Source organism: Mercurialis annua, linkage group LG7 (genome assembly GCF_937616625.2).
Source record: "Mercurialis annua linkage group LG7, ddMerAnnu1.2, whole genome shotgun sequence".
Taxonomy (NCBI): domain Eukaryota; kingdom Viridiplantae; phylum Streptophyta; class Magnoliopsida; order Malpighiales; family Euphorbiaceae; genus Mercurialis; species Mercurialis annua.
Genome location: NC_065576.1, coordinates 8,742,139 through 8,758,575, shown reverse-complemented (window position 1 = coordinate 8,758,575; position 16,437 = coordinate 8,742,139). Strand labels below are relative to the sequence as shown.

Here is a 16,437-nt window from a genome sequence, read left to right as displayed (position 1 = left end):
ACACTTAGTGCACATTATTTTATATTAAAAAGCAAATATTGCTCCCACTTTCCTACATATATTTGTATCCACATGAAATACTCATATACTAAGAAGCATGGAAACTTCGACAAAGTTGCGTTTCCCGTTTCGAAAACGTTTCGGAAACCGGAAACTCTTGGACACCCGTACGAAACGTTTCAGGCCGTTTCCGTAAATAATAAAAATTAAAAATTTGTAAACAAATTTAAAATTATTACCCACAAATAAAAAAATCTAACTAGTTACCCATAAATTTTACATTCGCATTACCCACAGTACATCAAATATATTTATTTGTGTTGAATTATATTATATTTTTTATATATTTATAAAATTTTAAATATTTAGTATATTAAAATGAATTATATTGTTAATTATGATAAATATTTAAATAATATTTTTATAAATATATCCCTACATTTTTGTTATTTACACGTTTCCCCCACGTTTCGTGTCCTTCATTTTGAAAAACTTTCGTTTCCCCGTGTCCGTTTCGTATCGTTTCCGTTTCCCGTTTCCGTTTCCGTGCTACTTAGCTCATATATATAGAATGCCATAACTCACAACTTTTCTTCACCAAAGAATCCCAATCAAAACCCTAAATTTCTTTCCTTGACACCCAAGAAAACATCAATTTTGCTCTCCTTTTCTTGAAAATGGGAGTTACTACTACTCAATCTCTTAGCTGTGAGATAAATATAGTTCAAGCCAAGAATTTAAACCTAAAATCGCATGGTAATCTTTTTGTTAGATACTATCTTTCTTCAGGAAACAACAAAAGAATCCAACTAAATACCCAAGAAATCTCCTCAAAATCTAACCTAATTTGGAATGAATCTTTTTCTTTAGAGTGTTTAGGAACTCAGGATTCTATCAACAATTTGAAGCAAGAAACTGTGGTGTTTGAGCTAAGATGGAGAAACACAAAGCCAATTCTTGGAAAAATTGGAGGGTCAAAACTTGTGGGTAGAGCTGAAATTCCATGGAAAACAGTTGTTGAATCGCCAAGAATGGAAATCGAAAAGTGGGTCATGATGATTTCAGAAAAGAATTGCAAAAATGATGATTATTTTGAGGCTCCTTCAGTGGAAATACAAATGAAAGTTAGAGTTCAAGAAATTGTAGTAATGGAGAAGATGAAGAAGAGAAATGGAAAATTGAGGGATTGGAAAAATGATGATCAGTGTGGATGCTGCAAAGATAGTGGATGCAAATGCCAAGATTATGAGATTTTTGCATTAGTGGCTGCTTTTGAAGCACTATAGACACAGAATTAGAACAGTTTTTATGTTAGTGTTAATTTCATTCGTTTTAGGAATTGAGTTGTGAATTACAATTATTGTATAGGAATTTTCAAATGAAGAGTTGCTGATAAATTGTTCTTGAAATATGCTATTACTTTCACTATTGTTAATTTTGTTAGTTTAACTATGAGATGGACGCGTAACAACTATGAGACATATCTTTAAACCTTACACGTCCAGAATAATTATCACTCGAACCAGATAAGTCTTTTGCGGAACGCAAAACTCTAATCTTAAATTTTAAATTAATGCACTATAATCAAAAAATTAAGTTTGATCAAGATTTTGTGCTAAAATGTAACCAAAACAGTTGACTTGAAATTAAGCAGGATTTTGTGCTAAAATGACACTTTACTTTTTATCCCGAACGATGATGATATGCCTTGTTCAACTCTTTATGTTAGGCCGATTAAAGCAATCTATGGGCAACAAATTGTGAGTTCGTTTAGATCAAAGCTTTCTGGTTGGAAAGACCACATTTTATCTTGGGCTGGTAGGTTGGTCCTTGTTCAATCAATTCTATGCAGTCTTTCGGTTTATTTTATGAGTTCTTTAATTGGTGGTTCCTTCTTCTATTATAAAGACTAGATCGATATATCCTGAATTTTTTAAGGAAAGTTTAGCATGCGCATTCAATTTCTCATATATCACTACTACATAAGTCACATTCAGCAACACTAACATATCAACACTATCAATACTGTTGCAATAGTACATATAAGGCAACAGAAAGGTTACGGTTAAAAACCGTTACACAGAAATTAACAAAACTCTAAAATTTACAAGATATGGCAACATATATGGAAAACGGTTGCATTAGTTTAAAAATATACAACAGTTTGACTGAATCTAGCAACACTTTTAAACTGTTGCTTTTTATTACGTTATATCAAATTATATGTTTAACTTTATGAAAAAATCATTTTGCAAATCTAATTCAAATGTTAATTTGAATAATCTTTAATCAAGTGGAATATAATGTGTTGATGGATTTTGTTATATAGTATTGAGTTGGACTGGTCACTCAACACATAATTAATTGTTAATTTGTTAATTAACTACTGTAAATGTGCCAAAATGAATGTTAAAAAAGCAACAAACTCAAAAATAATAAAATTGTCAAAAGAACTTCCAATCATTTAGGCCTATTTCATTTTCAGTTTCAGATGAAATTCTCTCGCCGTTTAGGCCAAATAGTTTATGTTTTTCAATTTCATTTTCAGGTGAAAGTTTTTCTCGCCGTTTCTCTTCGCCATAGTCATTTCTTCGCCGTCTCTCTTCTCCATTAATCTCAGGTAATCTCCACCGCCACCTCTTCGCCGATTCTCTTCGTCATAGCCATCTCTTAACCAATTTTAATTTTAATTATCTCTTATTTTCGTTGCTCTTTTCAATTTTTAGGGTTTACTGATAATTTGAAGATCTCTTCAATATCTTCACATGCTAAGTAAGTATAATTTCAACTATAGTTTGTATATATGTTAGGGTTTACTGTTTTGAATAATTTTGCTATGTTTATGTGATTAGATTTTGTTATGAAATTTTGAATAATTTTGTTATGTTCATGTGGTTAGATTTTGATATGGAGTTTGTGTGGTTAAGACTAAAATATAACAACTAAATAAGATAGTACTTCTCTGACTTTAAAATGGAAACCTTATATTTTCTTGTTCTTCATTTTCTTACTTTACAAAATCCTTTAGTATTATTACATAGTTAAATTTTATCACTCAAATTTGGTTGTGATTCTGTTTTTTTTTGTTTCTGATGTGTAATGTCATGATGAGAAAAACAGTAAGCCATGGAAATAATTGGCTAGAAAGAGGAAAGACCAGAGAATTAGCAATGGAAGTGTCAATTTTTACCTATTTAAATTATGAAATTAGTTTAATTATTCAGCTAATAGATAATTAAAAAATATCAAATCATATTATATGGTTAAACACATATTTTTTGTCTTCATAAAATTTTAGAAAACTGACTGCCTCACATTTGTTTTCTGTATTTACTTATATGTGAATTTGTTTGAACACCTAATTTTTTTTACTCATTTGATCTTTTAGTTACATTTGATAGTCCTGAAGGTATCAATTTCAGTTCTGTTCATGATTTTTAATCTGCAACATTAGCTATATGTATGTATATTGTTCCTTTTTTTATTTGTTTACTTTTTTAACTATCTATCTAGACTTATGTACTAACAGCCAATTCACTTCTTATGCATGATTAAGTTAGAGATGCTTTCCGTGCATTTGTTTCAGGAAACTTTACAGGTAAAAGATGATCTTATAATTTTCTTTACTTCGTCTTTGATACATTTAACAAATTTAATCTTCTCTCTTGTGGCTCTACTAATTTCAAACCTTCATGTTTCTAGTAGCATCTAGACACCAACTAATTATAACACTAGAAATCTTTCTTGGTATTTAAATAATTATTCTGAATGTGATCTTAGGTTGTAACTTTTCACCATTATTGTCCTCTGTTTTTATGCCGGTCACATCTAGGGAAGAAATGTTTTTCCCTGAATTGTGTTTATAAGTGTATTAATTTTGTTTGCCTAATAAAATGCAGGAGATGGACTCACAGATTCTTTGCAAGGGTTGCCAAGCACTGAGGTCTATCAGATTTAAGGTTGTGCGTCAACTTGAATCATTTTATTGGAAAATTCATGTTGTACTTCTTTTTATTTTTTCTGACATTGTGGTTTGCTGAATAGGTATTTAATAAATGAAACTGCGATTGTCAGAATTATCAAGTAAGTTGCGGAGAGTATTGCAGTAAGTTTGATAAATTTGGCCTAAGGTTAATATTATGAGATAGACGATGGGTCTAATGTTTGGACTTTAATATAAAAAAACTTTGTTTGATAGCCAGTCTCATTAAACACGGGCTTGCTGCTAGTAATTTCCCATGTGCCTAATTTGTATTGTTATTTTTGTTTTGTCTAGGACACACATCGGAGTGCGGACATGTTTCTAAATTTATATAGTCCTTCAATTCTTGTTCAAGATTATTAGAGTAATAATATTAAATTCCATGAAATTTTTGAGCAATTTAAATCAAATAAATCATAGTTTTGTCATAGAAATATTGTAAAGCTTGAAGAATGCGACTAACATTATAGTTATATATGCAGGTAGCATCACCCTTTGGACTTTTTCTCTAATGTGAAAGACAATCTTTTGTAAGTTGCCGGTGGAGAAGTTTCTCTACCATTTTTGCAAGGTTAGTCATCTAGTTTTCCATTTTCTTCGTGATTTGTAATGTCAAGTGTCTCTGTGTCCTTGACTAACTACCCACAGGGCGGATAATTTTTCAGAATTCCATTGGGTCACTGGTATGGTCTTAATCTGATCTATTAAACATGTGGTATTGAAATGAAATGTCATTATACTTTTTGTCACATTTTTACCATGATTGCCAAATTTGTTATTTTTTTATCAATTGATAAGAAGTTGATCATAACAAGGATACTTTCTATTGTAAAATCATATGGTTCTTCTCATGTATGATAGTAAAAATGAAGTTTACACCATATCATTAATAGAGTTTGGAATTCTCCGGGTCATTAAATATTTTATTGCATGGCAGTAGACCACAATGCCCTCTGGTTTTTTATGTGGAAGGACAATATTGTCATGTAGGATTTTGATGCAACCTGCATCACTTGGCGACTAGGCGTGTTTAATACAAAACACGGGTTTAGCTATTTGTACTGTTGGAGTGGACATATCTCAGAGCTAATGTGATTTTTTTATAAGTTCCCATGTTAAGCAAGATTGTAAGTTTCTCGTCTATAGCTCTATTTTTGCAATTAGAAATTGTTGCTACTCTACTTTTGTTGAATTTTATGTTATATCCAATTAGTGGTTTATTAATTCTTATCGTTTTTCATACTAATTTCTGGTGCACTCCAAATTACAGGAGCTCCAAAACAGTGGAAGTGATGCCTTTTCCACTGTTATAGGTGAGAGGGTCCCGGTCGTGCACTTGTTTATGGAAGAGGGGTTACGAGAAGCAAACAGAGAAGGAAGCAGTTCTTCAATAATTTTGATGGAATATTTTCCGTTTTCTAATTTTAGTGAATATTTTTTGTTTGTGATGTAATAAATGAAATATTTTCGTGATGTAATAGATGAATGGAGTATTTTCGTGATGTAATGCATGGAATATTTTTCATTATGTGATGTAATGGATGTAATATTTTCCGATTTTGAATTTAATAAATATTTTCCGTTTTTCGAATTTTAGTGACTATCTTATGTTTTCAATTTTAGTGAATGTTTTCTGGTTCTAAATTTAGCGAATAATCCAGTTTTTAATTTCGGTTCCTCAAATAAAAACTGTTGTCTTTTCTATATAAACTGTTGCTTAAAGTTTTAGTCAAACCATTGCAAATAGTATATATAAGTGTTGCATAAAGTACTATATAAACCGTTGCTTTATAAAAAAGACTGTTGCCTAAACTACATTATTCAACTGTTACAGAAGAGGTTTAAAACTGCTGTCTTTGTTATTAAATGCAACGGTTTTATTTCTATTACTATAGATTAATAAACCTGTTGCAATAGCTATTAAAACCTATTGTAGCGGCCGCAAATGTAGCTGATTTAAAACTGTTGCAGTAGACTTACGGCAACGGTTTTTGTACATTATGCAACATTTATCTACTGTTGCCGAAAATGACTTATGTGGTAGTGTATGGAGGGAGATTATTCAAACTTGTACGTGTTAAACATTAGACCTGGGATTTTTTTCCAGTTCTAATATCTGTTTCAAACTCGGCAATGGTTCTTTAATTTGGTTCTGGCATGACTGATGGCTCGGGGATGTTCCATTGGCTGTTTGTTAAAGATAATCCCACATTGTTTATAAAGAGTTTTGTGGAATGAATTTTCCTTAATATTCAAATTGGCCAAACCCAGTATTTATACAAGCTACTGCTGCTATCTTTTCTTGTACAACAAGAACTTTACATGAATAGAAAAATTAAACTAGGAAAGACATAAGCTAAGATAGGAAAATATATTCATAAGAATATTTACAAAGATATTCCTCTAATTAAGATAGTAATAAGAATATAATTCCTCTAATAGTTTAGAAGACAAATATAAATGAGTTTATAAGTGTGAATGTTCAACCACCTATTAACTAGTTCTAGTTATTAGGTCATGTTTAAATCTAAACACATCTCGTAAGCATGTGGGTTGTTACATTCTCACCAATTTATAATCAATTACTCCTACCAATTAATCAAAATAATATCTCTAATAATACTGTTAAGTTTGGTGATCTTTTTAAATTTCTTTGAACCCCAATGGTGTGGTCATCGACATGTTTGACGTTAGCCGCAGTGCTTGGTCTCAGTTTTATTGGCAGAGACGTCTTTGTGTGGGTGAGCAGCAGTCTTTTGCCTAGCTAGTTGCAGAACAGCTTGACAATAGTTATGATTTTAAAAAGAGGTATTTGCAAAACAAATCCCAACATTTCACTTTCAATGTTCATAACGTTACGAAACAAATCTCAACTTTTTTTATTTGTGCAATTTGTAGCACAAACCGTATTCCGGCAACTTTATGCATACGTGACAACCATATTAGATGCATGTATTGACATATTAAATCTCAACGTTTTAAACTAATTTTAAATAAAATCCTAGCCTTTCGTGTTTTTGCACTTTATATCCTAAAAAAAGAGACGAAACTATCGGAAAACTGATTAGGGCTACAAATTGCAAAAGTAAGAAAGGTTGGGAGTTGGGACTTGCTTCTTAACGTTTTAAACGTTGGAATTCAATCGGTACAAAAATGAAATGTTGAGATTAGTTTTGCCAATATTCTGTTTAAAAATTGGTTGTGAAAAAATTTATTGGCATGATAGTGCAGCTGGTACTCTCCTCAGTCTTATACCAGGAATTTCAGTGGCAGATTGTTATAATCTGACTGGAACTTTCAATTCATTTGGCAAGCTTGTGTGCCGCCGCGAATTGACTTCTTCTCTTGGCTTCTTGTCCGTAATAGAATTGCATCGATTCGGTTCCTTTCCGGAGAGGTATCATCCGCGAAGATGGTTTGAATTGCCTGTTTTCTTTCAATTTAGAAACTATAAAACACATCTCTATTCACTGTGATTTTGCTTGGTGTTATCAGAGCATTTTGTTTTAGAGGTGTGGTGTTTTGTGGGTGGCTCCTTTTTTTTCGGTTGATCAATTTTTGCTTCAATGAAGATCTATTTACTGTATGAATTATGGTTGTTCATTTGGCTTTACTCGGTTTATAAAAATTTGGAATGCTCAAACAGAAGACTTTTCAAGCATGAAACATCTATTATTGAAGCTCTTGTCTCGGTTTCTTTCAAATCATTTCTTGTGGCTTTGGTTCTTAATAAAATCTCCTATTTATATTTTAGTAACAATACTGATTAATATTTGATGAATTAAATGAGTTTATATTTTATAAATTATAAAAATAAATTGACGCATTTAATTTATTTCTTTTAGGAATGATTATTTAAAAACAATCTAAAGCCAAACAAAAAATCGTTTGATATAAAAAAATTAAAAATAATAGTCAAATGACATATTATTTGGTTTAAAAAATAGAATTAAACGACATATCATGCGACTAAACAAAAAAATTGCCCTTCTTAAAAGTACTAGGATCGGGGACTAGTCACAACATGCATATATAATTGTCAAAATAAGGCAAAAGATTCAAGCATTAAACGTGGGTACATTTTGCAATTGATCATTTTTTTGAATACTACACACTATATAAGCTATCTACACAAAATCTTACTAGATAATCCAATACCATATATTTCAACTTGCAAAGTCAATTTATAACAGCTCTTCAGGATTCCCAAGGGCTTATTAAAATTCAACAAAATCATTCCCCACATTGTAGCATCGTATTTTTTGACAATAATAAATATGTTGATTGGTGGGTGACTATAGTTTACACTTAATGCATATTATTTCATACTAAAAAAAGAAATTGCTCCCACTTTCCTGCATATACTTGTATCCACACATGAATAACTTATATATATATATATATATATATATATATATATATATATATATATATATATATATATATATATATATATATATATATATATATATATATATATATATATATAATGCCATAATAACACACAACTTCTCATGCCGTCATGCGATCATCACCGAAGAATCCCAATCAAAACCCTAAATTTCTTTCCTTGACACCCAAGAAAACATCAATTTTGCTGCTTTTCTTGAAAATGGGAGTTACTACGTACTAGTTAATCTCTTATCTGTGAAATAAGGAAAATTCTTACCTAAACCTGATCCATGAATTTTCCATGCACATATCCAATAAGGTGTTAGAAAATCAAACTCAATTTTCTCTTTCTTCTCATTTCTCTAACACCTCATTTGATGGGTATATGAATTTTTCATACACCGGGTCTAGATAAGAACTTCCCGTGAAATAAATATAGTTCAAGTGAAGAATTTAAACCGAAAATCGCATGGTAATCTTTTTGTTAGATACTATCTTTCTTCAGGAATCCAACTAAATACCCAAGAAATCTCCTCAAAATCAATCTTTTTCGAATAAAGGGCCAATGCACCCCCTATTAAGAAAGTGAAAGAGAATCTTTATTGATATTAAAATCCTTGAAAATACAAAGATGAATTCTGATCTGCTTTTATACTACAAGCAGACAGATAACAGAAAAATAACTGTTAACAGAATATGCTTATTCTGTTAACTACAGCTAACAATTTAACAGAAACTGCTAACTGCTCAGCTAGTAACTAACTCCTGATTTGTAGGGATAAAACTCATGCTGAGCTCATGTGACTGCATGCTCTTCTTGCTGATTTCTGAGTTTACTTCAAGCTGAAGTAATGATCTGCTGACACAGCAAACCACAGATTGCTGAGCTGGAGAAACTGCCTTGGATTGCTGAGCTGGATCTGAGTGTGAAACTGAACAAGCTGCATTATCCTCCCTTAAGCTTGCAGCATAGATGTTAAACATGCCAAGTTTAGAAATAGCCAAGTTAAAACCATGAGGAGCTAATGGTTTAGTGAAGCAGTCAGCTAATTGAAGAGCAGATGGTACAGGCAGCAAATGGATGATCCCAGCAGCAATCTTTTCTCTAATGAGGTGGCAATCTATCTCAATATGTTTTGTCCTCTCATGATATACTGGATTATGAGCCAGTTGTATTGCAGATTGGCTATCACTATAGATCAAAGCTGGCTGAGAATGCAGAACTTTGAAATCAGTCAGCAAATACAGTAACCATTGTATTTCACAAGTGATGGAAGCTAAAGCTCTATACTCAGCCTCTGCGCTTGATCTGGACACTGTGTTTTGCTTCTTAGAACGCCAGGAAACAAGTGAATCTCCAAGAAAAACACACATACCAGAAATGGATTTTCTGCTATCTTTGCAAGTGGCCCAGTCTGAGTCTGTAAATCCTTTCAACTGTAAAGAAGAAGTGGATGGGAAGAATAAACCTTTCCCTGGAGCAGATTTAATGTATTTGAGGACTCTATATGCAGCACTGAGATGAGACTGAGTTGGTTTATCCAGAAACTGAGAAAGCTGTTGAACAGCAAAGGACAAATCAGGCCTAGTATTACATAGGTACAGAATTTTGCCAACAAGCTGTCTGTAAAAAGTATTGTCTGCCAGAGGATCACCATCATCAGCACATAATCTGATAGATTTTATCATTGGAGTAGGAGCAGGCTTAGCTTCAAGATAACCAAATTCTTTCAGAAGATCAATGGAATATTTCCTTTGACATAAACTGATGCCAGAAGTGGATCTAGCTACTTCAAATCCCAGAAAATATTTGAGAACCCCCAAGTCTTTGATTGAAAACTTATCATGAAGAAAAGCTTTAATAGTTGCAACAGCAGGCAAATCATTGCTTGCAATGATTACATCATCTACATAGATAAGTAAGGCCAAGAAACTGGTACCTTCATGTTTGATGAAAAGAGATGGATCTGCTGAAGCTGGACAGAACCCTTGACCAATAAGTGCCTGTGTTAGCTTCTCATTCCATTTTCTGCTGGCTTGTTTCAAGCCATAGAGTGACTTTTGGAGTCTGCAGACTTGGTTAGGCTTAGAAGTTTGAAAACCAGGTGGCAATTTCATATATACCTCTTCTTGCAAATCACCATGGAGAAAGGCATTGTTTATATCCAGTTGAAACAAGTGCCATTTGTGAACTGAAGCTAAAGCAAGAAGAGTTCTAATGGTTGTCATTTTTGCCACTGGAGAGAAGGTTTCTAAGTAATCAATACCCTCTTGTTGAGTGAAACCTTTTGCCACTAATCTTGCCTTGCACCTCTCTATACTGCCATCTGCCTTGAATTTGAGTTTATAAACCCACTTACACCCAATTGCATGCTTATTAGGAGGCAAATCAGTAACTTTCCAAGTCTGGTTTGAATGTAAAGCATTAATCTCAGCCTGCATTGCTTCTTGCCAGCATACATGTTTTATGGCTTCATTATAGTTAACTGGTTCCTTCATAGTAGTAATTGCAGTGGTGAATGCATGATGAGATGTGGATAGATGGTCATATGATATGACAGAACTGAGAGTGTGGGGGTGGTGGTATTTAGAGTATAATCCTTGAGATGAGATGGTAAATTTCTGACTCTGGTAGATCTTCTAAGTAAAGGAAAATCTGCTTCTTGAAATACTGAGTTAGAGGATTGTATAGGAGGAGAAGAATTGTGGACAGAAGAAGGAGAAGAAGTCCAAGGATTATTCATTGAAGGTGTTTGTGTAACAGGAACTATTGAAGATAGGAAAGGATTGAGAAAATTGAGAGAAGAGTCTTGAGATAGTGTAGTAGAATTATGAGTTGTATCATTTTTAATCTGTGCAAAAGGAAAATCATTTTCTTAGAACTGAACATCCCTAGACATAAAGATTTGTTGAGTAACCAAATTCAGGAGTTTGTAACCTTTAACCCCTGTTTGAAAACCTAAGAATGCAGATTTAACTGCTCTAGGATCAAATTTAGATTTATGAGATAGGGTGTTTGTTGCAAAGGCAAGGCATCCAAACACTCTGAGGTGAGCATAAGAAGAATTTTTCTTGTGCAGAAGAAAGAAAGGAGTATTATTTGACAAAATTGGAGTTGCAGTTCTATTAATGAGATAGACAGAATGCAGAATGCATTCTGGCCAGAAATGAATAGGAATGGAAGATTGAAAAAATAATGCTCTAGCAATATTTAAGATATGTTGGTGCTTCCTCTCAACAACACTGTTTTGTTGAGGGGTATGAACACATGATTTTTGGTGTAAAATTCCCTGAGTTTGAAAGAAATATGGCATATCAAATTCAAGACCATTGTCTGATCTAATAGTTTTAATGGAAGTTTGAAACTGAGTTTTGACAAAAGCACAGAAGTTAATTATGTGTCCTCTTGCTTCAGATTTTGCTTTTAGCATAAAAATCCATGTGTATCTACTGTAATCATCTACAATAGTTAAGAAATATCTAAAACCTTTTAAAGAGATGCTTTGACATGGACCCCATAAGTCCATATGCACAAGATCAAAAGATGCTGTGGAAACAGATTCACTAATAGGAAAAGGTAAGCGTTTTTGCTTAGAAAGATGACAAGCATCACAAACATCACATGAAGTACAAGAGATTACTGGATCAATCTGTTGCAAGAGTTTTAATCTAGAGCTAGAAAGATGACCTAGTCTCAAATGCCATAATTTTGAAGACACAGATTGAGTATTTGACACAGCATTACAAAAAGGAAATTTGCACAATTCTAAATGATACAATCCATTTTTCTTTCTAGCTATCCCAATCATCCTCCATTTGAGTAGTTCCTGAATGTAACAAGTGTTTGAATGAAACAGAAAGAAAATTTGAGGTTGGTCAGTGAGTTTGCTGACAGATATGAGATTAAAACTGAATAAAGGCACATACAAGACATCATGCAAAGTGAAGGAATCAGTGAGATTAATTGTGCCAATATGAGTCACAGAAACTTGTTGACCATTTGGCAAATTGACTTTGACTCCAGTTACAGGTTTGTAACTGGAAAACATGTCAATGGAGCAAGTGATATGGTCAGTAGCACCAGTATCAATTATCCAGTCATGAGTCAAAGACTTTACAGATTGCAGACAAGTATGCAGAAGCTTACCTGTATGGTAGTCAGGTTTGAAGCTTGCAGATAAAGTGTTGACATGAGAAGTTGATGAGCTTCCATTATCTCCAGGTTGAATTATAGCCATAATCTTGGCATATTGATCAGCTGTGAAAGGGAAAGATACCTGATTCTGATTCTGCATAATCTTGTTTGTATCTCCTCCATAAACTGCAGAGGGATTAGAATAGTTCTGATTTTTTCCATAACCAGAATTGTCTGCCATCTGATTGTAGGAGTTATCTTCTTGGCTAACAAAGTTACTTTGTTTGTTCCTGAATTGAAATCCAGGAGGATAACCATGCTTTTTGTAGCATGAATCAATAGTGTGGTTGGTTAGTCCACAATGAGAACACTGATGCTGCTTCTTTTGATTATAATAACCAAATTTCTTGTATTGACTTGGTCCACCTCCAAGTATTCCTTTTCCCTTAACCATGAGAGCATTAGCATCCACATTTGTCTGTCCATCATTTGTACTATAACAGTCAAAATCTCCTGCAGAATTGCCCTTGGCAAGAAAAGCATTGGATTCTGTATTCCCAGAATGTCCAAGCTGTCTTTCAAACTGAATTACCAGAGAGAAAACTTTGTTCATTGTAGGCAAAGGTTCCATCATAGTAACCTGTGATCTGATCTGAGTAAAGGCATCATTTAAGCCTTTCAAGAACTTGATAACATGATCATTTTCCTGATACTTTCTCATTTTTTCTGTAATACCACAAGTGCATTGAGGTAAACAGGAACAATTAGGTATAGGTCTCGTATTGGTTAACTCATCCCACAAGGTCTTTAACAAAGTGAAATACTCTGTAACACTCAAATTGTTTTGCTTCAAAGCATAAATTTCTTCATAGAGATCACAAATTCTTGTTACATCTCCCTGTGAATATCTTTCCTTAAGCTCATTCCAAATATCTAGTGCATTATCAAGACAAGAGAAACTTTGAGCAATGGTTGGTGACACAGACCTGGTTAACCATGAGACTACCATTGTATTGCAGCGCTCCCAAGCTTCATACATTGGATCCATGGGATTTGGAACAGGTATCGCTCCATTAACGAACTTGTACTTGTTCTTTGAGAGTAAGACATTTCTCATAGATCTAAACCAAATATAATAATTGCTTCCAATCAGTGGATTAACAACTAAAATCAAAGAAGGATTTTCTCCAGGATGAAGAAAATATGGACTAGAAAGAGTTTCCTCTGGTCTCTGCTCACGAGTAACAAAATTCGCCATTAATGAGTGATTTGAAGCTTTTAGCCAAGAAGATCAGAGATGAAGAAGATGAAGGATTTTAAGCGGAAGAATAGAGACTTTGCTCTGATACCATATTAAGAAAGTGAAAGAGAATCTTTATTGATATTAAAATCCTTGAAAATACAAAGATGAATTTTGATCTGCTTTTATACTACAAGCAGACAGATAACAGAAAAATAATTGTTAACAGAATATGCTTATTCTGTTAACTACAGCTAACAATTTAACAGAAACTGCTAACTGCTCAGCTAGTAACTAACTCCTGATTTGTAGGGATAAAACTCATGCTGAGCTCATGTGACTGCATGCTCTTCTTGCTGATTTCTGAGTTTACTTCAAGCTGAAGTAATGATCTGCTGACACAGCAAACCACAGATTGCTGAGCTGGAGAAACTGCCTTGGATTGCTGAGCTGGATCTGAGTGTGAAACTGAACAAGCTGCATTACCCCTGATTTCTATTTCACATTTCTCACCTTCGATTTATATTTTACGCGTTTTTAAAATATAATTATGGGGTATATGACCCAAAAATGAAGAGTTTTGGGGTTAGTTGGTCAAACAAGTAAAAACTGGGGTAAATGACCATGTGTCACAAGTTCAGGAGGTGCGTTGACCCTTTGTTCAATCTTTTTCTTTAGAGTGTTTAGGCACTCAAGATTCCCTTAACATAGAGGTGGCCACGGTTCATAACCCGGCGGTTTTGATTCGGAACCGCCGGGTCACGGTTCAAGAAAAAGTGGAACCGGCCCGGAACCGTCTAAGAGACGGTTCCATGACGGTTCGGAACCGGACGGATCCGGTTTTGGTTCTGGTTTAGAACGGTTTAAAAAAAATTAAAATAAAATTAAAATTTAATTACTAAAAAATATAATTTAACAATAAAATAACTCACGGAGATAGTATTACAAGAAATTAAAGATTTTTTTTTAAATTAAAATATTAACCAAAAATTTAACTAAAACAAATATAACATATATTTTATTGCAAAAGTAAGTATATTATATGTTAAAGATATAGTATATATTTTAAATATATAATATATATTTTTTATCAACGGGTTCGACCCTTAAACCGCCGGTTCCAATCCGGAACCGCCGGTTCACGGTTCAACAAATATGGAACCGACCCGGAACCACCCTTTGTACGGTTCCAGGCGGTTTTAGTCCGGTTTCGGGTTTGACCGGTTCCGGGCCGGGTTTGACCGGACCGGTTCCGAGCCGGTTCACGGGCTGACCCGGCCCATGGCCACCTCTACCTTAACAACTTGAAACTGTGGTGTTTGAGCTAAGATGGTGAAACACAAAACCAATTCTTGGAATAATTGGAGGGTCAAAACTTGTGGGTAGAGCGGAAATTCCATGGAAAACAGTCGTTGAATCGCTAAGAATGGAAATCGAAAAGTGGGTTATGATGGTCTCAGGAAAAAAATTGCAGAGGTGTTATTAATGATTATGAATTTGGTAAGAAATATTTTGTTTCGTTCGATTTTTGGTTTGAAAATTTAGTTCGGTTCGGTTGGAACTTTTCGGTGTTTTTGATTTTTGGTTTGGAAAATTTCCAAACCAACCCAAAATTTTAATTTGGAGGTAAAAAATGGAACCATACCGAACCAAATTTTTTGGTTCGGTTCGGTTGAAACCAAGTTTGATTACTTTTTATTTTTTATACTTTTATATTAAAATTAATTCAAATAATTAATAATTAGAGTCTAATAAACTTTCATATATGTTTAAATAACAATTGTTAATTCATATATCATCAATAATTAAGATATAAAGATAAAAAATATATAAAAATAAGTATATATGTATATTAATTTTTTTAAATTATATATTTTATATTAAACTTCGGTTCATTCGGTTTTTCTGGTTTTTTTAAAACACCCAAACCAAACTGAACACCGAACACAAAACTTTAGGAACCGAGCGAAACCGTTTTCACCGAAAAACTGAACCAAACAACGAAGTTCGTTTGGTTCGGTTGATTTTTCATTCTGGTTCGATCTTGCTCAGCCCTAATTACGATTAATATATAAATTATAAAATATATTTCTTTTGTTTATGTAATATTAAAAATTTAGAATTTATTAATTAAATTGAAAAGAAGATTTTATGATAAAAAAATATTATTATAGCATCATTTTAATTTTTTATTGAATTATATTAATATATATATATATATATATATATAATTTTGTATTTTTGTTTTTCAATCCAATATAGTTCAGTACGGACTTCGGTATGAAGATTACATATTAGATTTTCAATTCAGTAATTCAGTTAAAAAAATCAATGTTCAACGATAATTTTTGCTCGATTTTCATCCGGATATGGAGTATGTCAAGGACTTGATACAATCCTAATTAGTAGTATATCTTCTTTTTTCTTGATAGTTGGAAAATAAAAATGTTTGTAAAGGAAATTAAATTCACGATCTTAACGGAATGTTGCCCAATGTTTATACCGTTTAAACTATAACTCATTGGTATTGGTTATCCTAGAGAGCCCAAGATCATTATCCAAGTACTTCTTTAAACGGAATCAAAATCTTATGCAATTTCTTTTTCTTTTTTATTCAAGTTAATTTAATTTTTATATATATTTATATAATAATAACATTAGACTTTTTAATGATATAACAATTGCAAT

At 32.9% G+C, this 16,437-nt stretch overlaps 1 protein-coding gene and 1 long non-coding RNA gene across 5 annotated transcripts; both read left to right on the top strand.

Moving 5' to 3' along the window:
- Positions 1-573: 573 nt before the first annotated feature.
- On the top strand, positions 574-1,411 carry LOC126654755 (uncharacterized). Its single transcript, XM_050348731.2, has one exon. It carries the CDS (start codon positions 678-680, stop codon positions 1,284-1,286), a length of 609 nt encoding a protein of 202 aa, XP_050204688.1. The 5' UTR covers positions 574-677; the 3' UTR covers positions 1,287-1,411.
- Positions 1,412-2,442: 1,031 nt separating this feature from the next.
- LOC126654756 (uncharacterized) lies at positions 2,443-5,490 on the top strand. 4 transcript variants are annotated; one of them, XR_007632686.2, is made up of 8 exons: positions 2,443-2,620; positions 2,727-2,772; positions 3,557-3,598; positions 3,900-3,959; positions 4,045-4,105; positions 4,465-4,553; positions 4,920-5,109; positions 5,253-5,490. It is a non-coding gene; the product is annotated as an uncharacterized LOC126654756 (long non-coding RNA). The 4 variants fall into 4 exon arrangements; XR_007632685.2 differs by having other exon boundaries at positions 2,444-2,620; positions 3,561-3,598; XR_007632688.2 differs by having other exon boundaries at positions 2,446-2,620; positions 3,561-3,598; positions 4,973-5,109.
- Positions 5,491-16,437: the final 10,947 nt, after the last annotated feature.

Excerpts from the sequence above, each read along its gene's own strand:
- LOC126654755 (XM_050348731.2), top strand. The coding sequence starts at position 678 with ATGGGAGTTACTACTACTCAATCTCTTAGCTGTGAGATAAATATAGTT.